The sequence below is a fragment of the Nothobranchius furzeri genome, chromosome 2 (genome assembly GCF_043380555.1).
Source record: "Nothobranchius furzeri strain GRZ-AD chromosome 2, NfurGRZ-RIMD1, whole genome shotgun sequence".
NCBI lineage: Eukaryota > Metazoa > Chordata > Actinopteri > Cyprinodontiformes > Nothobranchiidae > Nothobranchius > Nothobranchius furzeri.
In genome coordinates, this window is record NC_091742.1 from 68,619,142 (window position 1) to 68,633,867 (window position 14,726).

At 41.7% G+C, this 14,726-nt stretch overlaps 1 protein-coding gene across 3 annotated transcripts in view; it reads left to right on the top strand.

Moving 5' to 3' along the window:
- LOC107377408 (multiple PDZ domain protein) overlaps positions 1-13,448 on the top strand; it is a 91,885-nt gene extending 78,437 nt beyond the window's left edge. For 2 of the 3 annotated variants that reach the window (XM_070547698.1, XM_070547708.1), the window contains exons 32-50: positions 201-397; positions 1,583-1,674; positions 2,178-2,259; positions 4,987-5,076; positions 6,305-6,394; positions 6,449-6,514; positions 6,596-6,692; positions 6,769-6,914; positions 7,949-8,032; positions 8,958-9,151; positions 9,513-9,527; positions 10,226-10,373; positions 10,465-10,551; positions 10,636-10,732; positions 10,808-10,968; positions 11,782-11,886; positions 12,133-12,227; positions 12,949-13,072; positions 13,146-13,448. In XM_070547698.1, the coding sequence (XP_070403799.1) occupies positions 201-397; positions 1,583-1,674; positions 2,178-2,259; positions 4,987-5,076; positions 6,305-6,394; positions 6,449-6,514; positions 6,596-6,692; positions 6,769-6,914; positions 7,949-8,032; positions 8,958-9,151; positions 9,513-9,527; positions 10,226-10,373; positions 10,465-10,551; positions 10,636-10,732; positions 10,808-10,968; positions 11,782-11,886; positions 12,133-12,227; positions 12,949-13,072; positions 13,146-13,292 (2,117 nt within the window). In that variant the 3' untranslated portion in view covers positions 13,293-13,448. The remainder of the gene's footprint in view (positions 1-200; positions 398-1,582; positions 1,675-2,177; positions 2,260-4,986; positions 5,077-6,304; positions 6,395-6,448; positions 6,515-6,595; positions 6,693-6,768; positions 6,915-7,948; positions 8,033-8,957; positions 9,152-9,512; positions 9,528-10,225; positions 10,374-10,464; positions 10,552-10,635; positions 10,733-10,807; positions 10,969-11,781; positions 11,887-12,132; positions 12,228-12,948; positions 13,073-13,145) is intronic. The other variant, XM_070547703.1, reaches the window with a different exon arrangement.
- Positions 13,449-14,726: the final 1,278 nt, after the last annotated feature.

Genomic DNA, 14,726 nt, shown 5'->3' on the forward strand with positions numbered 1-14,726 from the left:
TATCTAACACGCCAGAGACAGGAAGGGGTGGAGAGGGAGGGAGGTAGAGCGAGGCTGCAGGGAGAACAAAAAAAGATGCAAGATTGAGTCAAAGAGATAACGCCAGAAGCTTGAAAGTGGCGTTGGAGACAAAACCACATTTTGAGTTGAGCTTCATTAGGAAGCATCGCTGTCCTCATCACAACTTCTGTGTCTTACAGAGAACATAGTCCAGCGCTATGGCAGCCTCCCAGGAGTGCTCCACATGATGGAGCTGGAGAAAGGCAAGATGGGCCTGGGCCTCAGCCTGGCAGGGAACAGGGACCGATCCCGCATGAGTGTGTTCGTGGTGGGCATAGATCCCAACGGGGCAGCTGGCAGGGATGCACGCATGGTTGTGGGGGATGAGCTGCTGGAGGTTAGCCCTTTAGCTATACAGTCGATATCTTGTGCAAAAGTCATCAAACATTTCTTCATGTTTTTTTTCTAAGGAGTTTCATTTCATTTAATAAATAGTTTTCCAGGCTTTCATGAAGATTATTCACAAATGTTTCTCTGAAAATAAGATGCCCGACTGAAAATGAGTAAAAATCTGCAAAAGTCTTAAAAAAATACCTCAGAAAGACCTTAGATTAAAAGTTTAGATCTTTTGAAGAGCATTTATGTTGAAAATGTATGAACTATTAATCTTGTATTTGTTGTGGGTAGCTCAACAAATACAAAGACTTCAGGTTGGAGAAAAATAGATTATTCTGACTAGATTGATATGCTAAAGGGTAGTCACACAACATAGAATACCGATGTCTCTGATTTCAGAAATGCTGCAGCCAATCATGCAAGGGATTCTGTCACCACAAGATCTGAATCATTTAGTTATTCCAGCTTAAAAACTTCAAAATGCTACAGCTAGCTAGCTGCAAACCTTAACTTTAATTTGAAATTTTCAGTCACATAAATGGTCCTCAGATATTATTTGCAAGAACTGCAGTGACATTTGTGGGATAAGACTGGTTTTAGGACAGTACACATCTGCTTTAGTTTTGAGTTAGTCATAACTAATCTCTGTTTCTCTAAACAGAGGCTGTTCAACAAGTCTGATTGTACTATAGACAGAAGCCATCAATAATTTGGCGCTGTGGTGCATCTTTGTTAAAATATAAATATTCTGCCTTAAACTGTCAGTATTGCACCCCCTTCAGGTAAAAACTCTGCACTGCATTTTTATTTAAATCTGCCATTGCTATTGGCTAAGAAGTATCAAATGACATCAGCTGGTACCATATGATGTCACAATGTCATTGTGAACCTGTATTTGTGTGTATTTGTTAGCAGCTCCGCCCTCTCGGTCTGCTTGGCAACAGCATTTGTTGCATTTTTCAAACAGGAAGTGGGAGTGGAGTAAGATTCTGGTAGGGAGCGACTTGCTCTTTAATAACAAGTAGCTCATAATTTTCCCACGGAAACCCACTGCAATATGTCCCAAATTAAGTAGCCCAAATTACAGTTGAACAGCACCACTTTAAGGGATTACAAGAGGCTTTGTAACTTTTGCACAGCCCTTTTTCTCCACCACTCTCCTAACCACTCATCTCTGTCCTGTTAGATCAACGGACACGTTCTTTATGGCCACAGCCATCAGAATGCGTCGTCTATTATCAAGAGTTCCTCATCCAAAGTCAAAATCATCTTTATCAGGTAAAAAAAAACGGTTGTATTTGGTGTAATTCTTCTAAATGTCCACCAGAGGAAGCTATTGTTATTCTACAGATTTGCTCAGTGTTGCACAACATTTTTAAAAATGTATAGCAACAATATAATTTTAGTTGTCTGCTAGTTAAACATAATAGTAATTATTATTGGTATGTTTTAACTAGTTGTTCACAGAATGATTAAAAAGCAGCTTTTTTGTGATCAAAGATGAGTTTTACTACCTATAATTGCTCTGCTGCCTGAAACAGAGACGGACTCTCAGCCTCATCATCACCAGGGACATGTTTGACCTCTGACCCTAGTTTTAGTCTTATCCAGGATCCAACTACTTAACCCCCCTACTTAACTCACATCCCAGTCCTGACCCCCCCCCCCCCCCCCCCCCCCCCCTGCTGAAACAGACACAGAGCAGCCTGCGTATATTACCATTCCCTCTGTCCCGGAGCAGAGGAGCAGTGGTTTACGTGAGTTATGACTCTGTGGAACAGGAACACGGAGGCACTGAACCAGATGGCTGTGGGACCTGTGAGAGAGCACGAGGGAGGCGCAGAGGAGCCCCACGCTGCTGAGGTGCGATCATAAAACACAAGAACTCCCAACACACTCCCATCGTGCAGCTGGTAGAAAGTGACGCTTGACTTCACTTTACTTCTGGTCTTCTTGTACAATAATTAGGCTTTTACTCTGCGTCATGCATCTGACTTCTGTGTTTATCCCCCTGTGTGGTCGAGGGAACTCCCTAAACACCCAGAAAACCTCAAACTGTAGTTTGGAAAACTCATAATGCCGAGGTGGACCAGTGTGGATTTTAATGAGACTGATGTGCTGATTTCTTTTTAAATTAACGCAGCTACTTCATATTCTTTTTTTTTTTTTTACCTCCATCTTATAAAAATAGACTCCTAATGACCTACTGAAATGGTCTGCATCCTGTGGCTCTGACGCCACTCATGGTTCTTTGGCTCAGTTGAAATTGCTCCTTGTACTTATGAGCAAAAATGAGTCATTTTAACATTTAAGCTGATAAAAGACAATGATAATTTTAGCAGTTTTCCATTCCAATTGTTGCAAATATTCATGAAGTTTCTGCCACAGAATGAATAATAATACCAGTAGGTTTTAGTGCCAGATGCAACTAATAACTTGGGTTTTAACCAAAAGGTTTTAAAATATTAGTTTTACTGATGGGCTAATTGTTTGTGTTTTATTTTTGCTTGTTTTAAAAAATTCTACTTTAAAGGGGCATTATGGAAGTTTGACAGCCAAAACATGTATAGAAATAATAAATTTCTTCTTCATACATTCTCCTGCAAGGCCCTGGTCCTGTAGAATGAGCCCTGGCATTTTTACTGTGATTGCCTGTTTTTCCGTAAAATCACAGAAAAAGAGAGCTGCTCGGGTCGAGCAGGCTGCTTCATGCGCGTTCACGCACAGGCATCGCCCGTAGCATTTGCTATCCGTCGCTTTAGCAGCAGAGAGTGAGGTAGTGCCAACACAGCGACAAGTGATGAACCTAGCTACATTTCTGAGGACCATTAGCTACTTTCTTCTAGATTTTTCCTGCAAATTAGCAACAAAATAGCCATTTTCGCTCCGGACCGTTCTTTGGATTGACGTTGTTTCAGCTGTCATCAAGGGTATAAACGTTACAGATACAAAGAATGTCACTGGCACTTTAGCTCACTTAGTGAGACGTCTGACTCTCATGTAGGAGACCTGGGTTAAATTCTGGGTGTGAATAAAGAGTTTCTTTTTTACATTAGTGATAATTTGTTTTACAGTAATAAGACACCCAGATTTTTATTTGAGACTTGCCGAACGGCGTTGAATTCACAGGTAAAAAAGATGTGGGTTCAACTTTCATTTTGGAACAATTTTTCAAGCAAGGGAAGGGAATGATCTGAGCATGCAGGAGGACTGACCCATCATAAACCTTTGTCGGCTGTGCTGAAGAGAAAGGTACAGAACCAAATTATTTAATTAATTAGCTGCACGTTCTCCTGTCCTCTGTCCTCCAGGCCACACACACACACACACACACACTGCACGTTCGGCCGGCTGACGAGAAAGTGCAGCTGCAGAGACAGAGGGACATTATTTTTATTAATTTCCTGTGTTCTTCTGTCCTCCGGGCCACACACACACACACGGGACTGTCTCAGCTGTTATTTTCATTAAGGAGTGTACACGTACAGCATGCACGCCTCGTGCACGAGCCTACTATTGAAGCTGCCATTAAGCTTTTGGCCTGAGGGGGCAATCGCGAGCATAAAAATTCAAAACTCCGAAAAGTCCCTTTAAATTAAAAAGCACAAGGTAGTTTTATAGATGCACCAATTCTGGTGTTGAGAGCCAATACCGATTTCTGATGTTTGTACGGCTCTAAGCTGCCAGTACATAGTTTGGGCTGTCAAAGCTCAGTGGCCTAGTGGTAGAGTGTCCTCCCTGAGACTGGGAGATCAGGGTTCGATTCCTGGTCGGGTCTTACCAAAGACTTTGAAACAATGCGACCTAATGCCTCCCTGCTTGACACTCAGGATTAATGGGTTGGATTGGGGGTTAAACCACCAAATGGTTCCCGAGCGCGGCTGTTTCTGCAGCTCACCGCTCCCCCAGGGGATGGGTCAAATGCGGAGAACAAATGTCGCACACACATAAGTGTGTGTGACAACTATTGGGACTTTAACTTTAACAAAGGACTAAAATGAATAGATTTTCAATTAACTCGGAAATGGTTTGTTAGGATATAATAACTAAATAAATAATGAGTTTAAAAAAATTTTTTTGTTCTAAATTTATTTGAACTTAAATAAGGTAAAAAAGATTAATTAAAACTTGGCAATAAAAACCGGCATTATAAAATATTTAATTGCAAGCAGTCAGCATCCCCATATGTGGACATTGGTCCTCAGAGGTTAAGACAGGTGACAGTACCACACAGCTAGCTGTTCTTAAAACACAGAAAAATAAAAAATAATGAACTTCTGATAATGGAAGACTGATACTTTAAGCATTTTAATAATTTGTTATTTGCTTAGTTTATTTAATGGTTGTTCGTTAAGACACTAAGGTGCAGTTTGATGATATATTTATCTCAGGGTCATAGGGCTCATTTTCCTAGAGAACTACTGTGTTTATTCTTTTTTTTACTTTGAACTAAGAGATGGTAGAAATTTTGTAGTAAATGTCGTTGATTCCTGACTTAATTTTTAAATAAACATTAAGAACACTTAAGAAAATATATCAGGCTGACACATTGATCTGACTCTATTTAAATGTTCATCTGTTCTCTCACAGCCTCAGCTGGCTGCAGAATACGACGGTGATGCGTCCGAACATGTTCATCCTGTGGTAAAGGTTGAGGTGAGACACACCACCCTAACAAAGGTAACAGGAAGAACGTCTGGTGGCACGAATGAGGAAGGTGCACAAATAAATGCCACATAGTATGACAAAGAAAGTCGGAGTGCAGACAGGAGCAGTATATTTTCACAGTCTGGAGAGGGCAGAAGGAAAGAAAGTAGATGGAACAGTTTGAAAGAAGAGCGGGAAGTAAACCACACATTGAGTAAATGAAGAAACTGAAAGGTTCAGTTAGTTCATAGAAAAAGTCAAAGGAACACATGTTTATTAGCTATAAGGCTACTTATTGGCCCTAGAAGAAACTTTTTTTAATGGTGTCCTTTGGAGAAAGTAGAAACATAAGTTGTCTGAAGGAGATCCAAGTTCAGATTAGGGGTGTTTATTTGCAATACGGGGAGACGATAAGATACGTATCACGATACGGGGAGACAATACAATGTGTATGGCGGCACAGGGGAGATGATACAATATGTATCATACCACTGGGGAGACGATATGATGTGTATCACAGTACAGGGGAGACGTTACGGATGCAACGATACCACTTTTTTCCAAACCGATACTTGGATCTGAATACTCGCCGATACCGATTGCCGGTACCGATGCTTCTACCACTCAAAAAAATGCAACGATTTGGAATTCAGATTTTATTTTCTTCTCTGATTTCAACAGGAAAAGACTGTGAGGTAGATAAAAAGTAAAATATATGAATAGAAATCATCACAAAACTAAAATATTAGGTAAACAGAAATGACAAGTTACAGTGAAGCCATTTTCAAGCAACTGCATTGGTATCGGTTAACTTTTACAGATATTGGTACTGATACCAGTCTCGATGCATCCCTAATATATATACATAAATATATGTATATACATATATATATATATACAGAAGAAATGTAGTAAATTGTTGTTTAAATACTATATAACTTTGATACATTGCTTTTAAATGTCTATTCGGTGTCATAACAGTATATACAGCATTATCTTAGAGTATCAGTATTTTCTTACATCCATAGTTCAGATGGTGTACAATCCAACATACAGTATAGCTAATCGGGCTATGATAACAAAAATATGCATTAGACATAAGAATGATGCAACACAAAGCTGGATCCAATTATACCGCTCAGGAGGTAATGCTTGTCAGTCAACCAGATTGATTTGCCCGTTGCAACTCTGTTATGTCACTACTATTCAGACAAATCCTACAAACGGCTGTGAACCTTTACAACCTAACATCTCCCAACAGGAGGATGAAGGACTCCCTTTCAGTGAGGGGAACACAGAGCCAGAAGTTGAGATTGAGAGTATATATGAAATGATGGGAGACACGGGACAGGTACGGAGTCCTTCAGACATAACCAACCAAAACTCATGCTTACACTCACCAAAGCTTGTGTTTGTGCAGGGGGGCATCCTGCATCCAGGAGACTCCTGTTTATCTGTGAATGGAGAAACGGTAAAGTCTCCTACAATAAACCTTCCCCTAGGTCTAGTGTCTTCTGAGCTGTTAAAGATCCAGTCTTTCTTTCCTTCTTAGGACAGGGAGAGCTCAGATGACGTCGCCGTCCGCCTTCCCAGCATGCGTAGCGCCACAACAAGTACCTTGAGTCACCTTGAGGCAGAAGCCGTCACTAGTGAGTTGATGCTTTTACTTTACAGTCAGGACGTTAGAGGAGCATCTTTAACGACACCTTTACCAATGTGCTGCAGGTTTTAGCCGCTCGTCCACCCCGTCCTCTCTGACGTGCGACCCAGTGACCTGTCCCATCATCCCCGGCTGTGAGACCACCATCGAAATCTCTAAAGGCCACACTGGGCTGGGCTTGAGCATCGTGGGAGGTTACGACACCCTGCTGGTAGGTAACAATGAGGCTTCACTCTGAGTTCTGCTCTGTTTGGAACTCACAATGGTGTCTTAGAGCCACTAATAATGAGGGTTTTTTTTTCTTCTTCTTTTCCCTATTTTGAAATTAAAGTGAAAATGTTTCAGAATAAATACTTAAGAAAAACAAAGGTCAAATTAAAATCCTCATATTATTGTTATATCCTTATGAAAAACACCCCCAAAGCAGCGTTTGGCTTCATGCATGCGTTGTCCTGTTTCAGCTTTAGTTCATCTTCAATGGCTGCCATTGAAGTGGAGTGGGACATGTTGGCCTGGCGCTCCTTATGGCCTGTTCTCTGCTGGCGTGCGTGTTGCTGCTAATGCTGCTTTCCCTTTCTTCATGCTCCATGATGCTTTGCTGGGGACGGAGGGTTACATCACGAAACGAAAGGAATTCACACGGGCGGAGGCGAATTTTTTTCTGGAAATACTTTTAAAACAAAAATGTATTAACATCTTTTAGATTTCTTCCACTTTAATTCCAACGTTTCGTCGTCTACAAAGAAAACAAACTTCATTGTGGCCTTTAGGCTGGCCTCAATAAGCTGTTGTAGTAACTTCATCAATATTGACTAAATATTCTAAATAATTGAAGTTGAATTGAAGATGATTTGCCAGTTTCCACCCACGATGCCCCTCACTCCTTTGGTGGCACGATAACTTTGGACTGAAACAGCCGCGGCTGCTGAGGAATGTAGGAAACCGTGTAGCCACAGCCGTCCTCCTCCTGCTGTCGTCCTCTCAGCTCGCCCATTCTGTCTGCTCAGTCAGGCCTGGGGCGGTGCGAGGGGGTATGGTTGGCTTTTTTTCTGACTATATCGAACCCTGGAATGTAACCTCTGAACCCCAAATGACACTCACCCTGAAAATCACAAAAGTTTCCCAACAAAGTTTATGTTAAAAGTTAAGTATGCTCTATGCTCCAACCAACTACTAATTGATGCTTATTTTGTTCCTCACTGCTTGGTTACTCCCCCCCCACCCCCACCCCCACCCCACCCTCAGGGAGCCATCATTATCCATGAAGTATATGAAGAAGGAGCAGCTTCCAAAGATGGCCGACTGTGGGCAGGAGACCAAATCTTGGAGGTACGACGAGCAGCACGTTTGGCCTAAATAAGAAGATGTCTGGGAGAGACATGCCCGAGGAGTTTAAACATGAACGCTTCATGCAAATTCTAGGGATCAGAACATTTGAAACAACAAACCCAAAAGACGAAAGCTCGGTTATTACCATCGACAAAGCGGTGGAGCTTGATCTGAACTCTTTTTATTTTTTAAATGATTGAAAGTGTCCCGTGTGTTTTATGGGCTCTGACAAGTTAGGTGTCCCAGCTCAACTTAGATGTGCCCTCCTTCTGACCTCGTGCTTTGTCACAGAGAGGCGGTGCTCAGGATTGCAGTTATTGTAGCTCAGTCAGTAGATCTGAACGAAAGGCGCGCATACACACACACACACACACACACACACACACACACACACACACACACACACACACGCACACACACCATTACGACTTAATTGCCCTCCACTATTCATTTCTGTCTGAAGGCGGTGTGTTTAGAAAACAAGGTCAGAGAGGCAAAGTGAAAAGAGGAGCCGTTTCTCGCTGCACAGCGATGTGCGTCAGCTTCTCTGGGAAAATTTCCTCCCATGTCCACGCTGAAAGCTAATGCGCGCTATTTTCCCTATTAATGTGCTAATAAACAAAAATGATGGGCATCAGTCTGAAGAGTGCTGACTTCTGTGGTAAGACGTCCCTCTAGTTATTTTCCCTCGGATTTATAAATAAATAAACCCACTTTCCATATGTCTCAGCAGTTCTGGGGAATTTACAAGCTTCGGTGTTAGCATAAATTTGGCTATTAGTGCTTTTTATAACCGCTTGCTGCTTTTACTTTTTATCTGGAATGAAATAGTTTAGCTTCGCTGTGTTGCGGCATGCCCAAGAAAGGGAAATTACAGGCTGAGTTTGGCCTTGAAGGAGTAATTTGTGTCTGACGTGTCTCTTAGGTGAACGGTATCGACCTTCGTGCAGCCAGCCACGACGAGGCCATCAACGTGCTGCGGCAGACCCCTCAGAGGGTTCGGCTGACCGTCTACAGGGACGAAACTCAGTACAAGGAGGAGGATCTGTGGGACTCCTTCACTGTGGAGCTGCATAAGAAGCCTGGTCAGGGTCTGGGCCTGAGCATAGTGGGGAGGAGGTGAGATATCATACACCATATTAATCACAATAAGAGTCTACATGTCTGCAACTTTTTCCCCTTATAAAAAAAAATCTATATTGCTGCAATAAATGTCCTTACCAGCCAAAATAGGATCGGCATCAACTACATTATCTGGATCAGTGTCTTCTGAAAGAACGACGTCATTAAGCCTGTTTCCACTATCGGAACTTGTTGGTAATTTTACTGGCTGATGTGTGTGCATCTCCATTTCACCTGACCAGCCAGAAAAGTGCCTGCTAGGTCAACAAAGCGAATAATTAAATATACACATAAAACTATAAAATTTGTGATTTTTAATGGGGTTTTTTTTGTTTGTTTTTTTGCCTTTTTACTGCAGATCAAGGGATCACAGGTAACCATCTATTCAAAACCATCATATTTACATAGGGTGTTATGGAGATCATGCAAAAAACTAGCCATGGTCAAATTATAACTCCATTTGCATGAAACATCCTGCAACACAATAATGTTTGCCTTTAGAAAAGTACTCACACACAGCCACTTTTCTTCTCAATGTCTCTGCTGCACACAGCTGTTTCTCTGCTCTAATCAGCTGAAGATCTTGCAACGTAGACATGTTTCATACAGAAGATCTGCCTTCATTAGTTTAGAAGAATCTTAAAAATGCCTTCAGGAGTAAAACAAGGAAGTGCATCAGTGGCTTCATCTTGTCTGATGGTATAAAACATGGATATTCAGGAGCAGCTTCATTTTTAAATTGGTGTGCATTTCTGCCACTTTGACAGCAGTTCTGCTGCGCATGTGCAAAAATGTAAACTGCTCAAAAGAATGAAAACTGCTGAGGTACCCTAAAAAATGCTGAAAATGAAAAGTGCAAGCTAGCAGTTAGTGATGAGGAGCTGTCACAGCCAAGTATCTCTGGCTGTGTAGTCATGTGAAGAATGCCACCTAACATGTCTGCTTGAAGTTTTACTTCATTGTGTTATTTTTTTAATGATTTCCACTTTGGATCCCGGACAAGCCCCCAAGTTTTCATGACAAAGCCTGAAAAGGTAATAAATTGAAACCGTTTCTTCATCCCTCAATCAGGAACGACACTGGAGTGTTTGTGTCTGACGTTGTAAAAGGGGGTCTGGTGGACTCCGACGGTCGACTGATGCAGGGCGACCAGATTCTGTCTGTGAATGGAGAAGACGTCAAGTCAGCCACTCAGGAGGCCGTAGCTGCCCTGCTTAAGGTTGTTGAAGCTCACTTTGATGAGCGTAATCCGGGAAATCGTCTCTCAAATTTGTGTAGCAGCTTAAATAAACCTAATCCTTACATTGCAGTGCTGCGTGGGGCCGATAAAGATAGAAGTGGGGCGCTTTAAGGCCGGGCCTTTTCACTCTGAAAGGAGACTTTCCCAAAGCAGTCAGGTAATTTAGCTCAAATTCTGCACATGTGAAGCATTTTTTTATCTATTCTTAGAGAATAACAGATGTCAATTATTATGGTTTCAGGTTAGTGAAACAGGCAGCCCCAAAATGGTCCATCAGTCAGGTTCTGACTCTGGAAACCTTCCTAGAGATTCAGACCAACTCAGCAAAAGTCTGGACTGTGAGTAACATCAGATCAAAATGAAAAACACCAAAACTCTCATTGTGCTAATGTGTTTATTCCTAATCCTCACAGCAGTGGAGCACCAGGACCTGAGAACCGTTGAGCTCACTAAAGGCCCTGGCGATTCTCTGGGTATCAGCATAGCCGGTGGGTTGGGCAGCCCTCTGGGAGATATACCCATCTTCATCGCCATGATGAATCCCGCCGGCTTGGCTGCTCAGACACAGCTCAAGGTACGCCTCCAGCCTACGGCAAACACTAAAACAAGGCATTAACATGCTTCTCATTTTTGTTTTCGTAGATTGAATGCAAAAAAATCTCAGTTATGCAGCCCAGTTGTAAATTTTAAAGGCCTCCAAAGGTCATCAGCCTACAGCCTTGAGGCTGTGGCCTTCACAGACAATTGTAAAGTCTGTTTGGGCAGGAAGGCAATGGCCTTGACCAGTGTGGGTAATAAATCTCCCACTCTCACATTGAGACAGTGAAATCCACAAAAAGACTCATTGAAGTGAAAAAAGAGAGTATTTACGCTTCTTTACATTTTCAACCAGACAGTAAAATGAGATCATTCATCTTACGTTAACCGAGTCTGTTCTGTGCTAGGCAGAATATTTCATGTTGATGTGTCCGTAAAAGTTAGAAATAATCACTTTTGCCTTTCCGATGGCCCCACCCTCTTTTGGAGGGCTTAGAATTAACTCTGGTTATTTGTGGTTCAAATTTAAATTTATATTTAAATCTTTTTGTTTTACTCCCCAGAGAGAGTTAGAGAGTAAAAAGAGAGATGTGTTGCCCTGATTTGACCCGTTTCTCCACTTGAAACGTTTGTCTTAAAGCACAAGTATCTGAATTTGAGTGTCATTTATTGGTAAATTCATGTAAAGTCAATACTTTGTGTGCAGTTTAGAGTTTATTAGATTATTGTTACATAGACAACATTTTACATTTTCTGGTCCTGCCTGATAGCTGAAAACTCAAATACATTCCCAAATATTCCCAAAGGATTCAGCTACAGTGTGGATTTATTTGTCATTTCCTCTCTTCAGATAGGAGACAGAATTGTCAGCATTTGTGGAACCTCTGCTGAAGGCATGAGCCACTCACAGGCTGTCAGTCTGCTCAAGAACGCCACAGGCACCATACAGCTGCAGGTCTCCCAGAACACACACCCATCCTGTTGTTTTTCTGTCTCACTCACATACTTCCTGATAGATAAACATGCAGACGGGGCGATAATCTGCTGCTGCCTTTTCTGTTTAATCTACCTCACTTTGAAGCTTAATAAAACTCGAATCCCTATAGAGCGCTACCAGCATGCCATCAGCCTTTATCTTGACAGTAAATGTAGTCCAGGACATAACCGCTGGCTTTGTTTATGTGTGTGAATGCACATGTAGGTGGTTGCCGGTGGCGACACCACTGTGACAGGTCCCTCCCAGAAGCACGAAGGTGGGTGTCTGACGCCCAGCAGCATCTTCCAGGATGACATCGGGTATGAGGCTGTAACGTTTATCTAAGCAAAGATACAAGCTGCTGATATTTTATAGATGGGAAAGGCTTTTTCGGTGTGTCGTTGTGGGGATCTCACATTATCACCTTGTCTCTTTTATTACAAATAAATAAAAAAAAATCACACCAAAACTTCAAATTGGTGAGAAATGACGAGTTTTTGTTAATCTACTACTGTTTTGTTCACCTTGTCTTGTCAAACCAGAGAATTTTGCTTTGCATTCATCAGACTGAAAGTGAAACTAACTCAGAGATTTGAACGATGTAGAAAATGCAACTTTTTACATCTTTTTAGCATATTTGTTCTCATTTTAAAACTTCTGGCTTTGTAACACTTCTGCTGGATAATATAGCTCCAGATTTCCCAGAATCCAATGCTCTGAGATTGCACCAATCTTTTTTTTTTTTGGATTAGTTTCAGCGCTTCTTCAGTAATCGAGGAAATGAAATATTGAAAATGCTTAAATAATAATGTATTTTCAACGATTTTTGAAAGCGCCCTGCTAGACCGACCTGCAGAGCTACCGCTATGGTTTGTGGTTAGCTCTCAGGCCCTAAATACAACAAAGCTCATTTAGAAAAGAAATGAAAACTCAATACCTGCACAGCAACAAGAATTTGGAATTTTATTTTAATTGCTAAATTGAAATCTGAAAGATTCCAGAAGGTTTCTGTAACAACAGTGTCACTTGTGTTTCCTTCAGGCCTCCTCAGTACAAAACCATTACTCTTGAAAGAGGACCTGACGGTCTTGGGTTCAGTATAGTCGGCGGGCACGGCAGCCCTCACGGAGACCTGCCAATTTACGTCAAAACCGTTTTCGGAAAGGTAAGCAGACCGATCCGTTAGTGACACATAGGTTCTGTAAACACAGGCCCTAACTGGATTTGTTTGCCATCAGGGGGCGGCAGCGGAGGACGGCCGTCTGAAACGCGGAGACCAGATTATGGCCGTGAACGGTCAGACTCTGGAAGGAGTCACCCACGAAGAAGCTGTCGGCATCCTGAAAAGGACCAAAGGAACTGTCACGCTCACTGTGCTTTCATAAACAGACTGTAGATGAAGATGTTTAATACCCTCGCACCAAAATATCATGCAAAGACTGAGACTGTACCTTTATAAGACCCAAGTAGATGATCACAGAGAAGCTTGTAGGTGTGAACACTGAGAAGAAACCAGGCAGCAGTAGATTTTAAGTCATGTGAATCATTCCACAACACTGGATTAAAGAGCGTTGATGCTGCTCTGAAGGAAATCATGTGAAGTCCCTGAAGAGTGTGTGTGTGTGTGTGTGTGTGTGTGTGTGTGTGTGTGTGTGTGTGTGTGTGTGTGTGTGTGTGTGTGTGTGTGTGTGTGTGTGTGTGTGTGTGTGTGTGTGTGTGTGTGTGTGTGTGTGTGTGTTGTAACAGGCCTCTCGTACTGCTAGAGGTCATATATAAAGTATTATCTCACAGTATTTTTAAGTATTAAATTCACAGAAAAATATCAGACATTTATGTTGTTTGATTTTGTGTTTCTGACTTTTCATGTGAAAACACACCTGTCTGCAGGTGTGGAAGCTACTACTCAAATTCTGAGGTGTGGCTGAAGAATGAAACTTCCATTTTCTGCTTCATTACCTGAAGTGTATTTCTAGTCCTACTGAGTTCTTCCACAATGAATTAAGAATAAAAAGTGACCTTAGGAATCAGTCATTTTTTGTCTTAAAGCCTGTTTTCCTCCCTAATTTAGTCCAGTTCCACACATGTAGCTGTTACAAATGCCGTAATATGCTATTTACACAGTTATGCCAGAAAATAGGTCAAAAGAAATAAAATTCTAACTCTTTATCATTCATAACAGATCTTTGATTTCATGCTTGTAAATTATAATTTACACTTTTTGCATCATAAAGCTCTAATTTTCTAATAGTTCATGAATGTAAAACAATCAACATACTTTTAAAAACCAACGTCACTGAGAAACCATTTTTTCACTTGTTACTTTTAAAAATGGTCACTGAGTTTTTCATGCAGGCTGAACATGAAAATTGTCTCCTACACCTATCTCCTGCATTAACTTCTGATAGAAAATGGATGGCGAAACTCTAGAATTAGGAAATCCTGACAGATCTACATCACACTGCCACTTCATGGACTCGCCCGTCTTGATTTATGACGGGGAAGGCTGTTGTTGGTTAACTCCGGTTTGACACTGGAAGCATCAGCGGTGCGAAACGGCAGCAGAATGGTTTACTCGTGAACTTCAAAGTGGCTCTTTTCACCCTGGGAGAGACTTGGCAGTGGCACTGTGCTCTTAGCTGGACTCGCGAGATCACACAATCCCTCGAGACTTCAGGTTTGTTTATGCAATCATTCATTAAACCAAAAAGAAGGAACTCAAGTTTGGTTTTGCTGTTTGATGTCATTTGATGTTGTTCTTCTCCACTGCAGGATTAAAGCCATGAAAAGCACACTGCTGCACTTCTGGAACGATGCTGTGA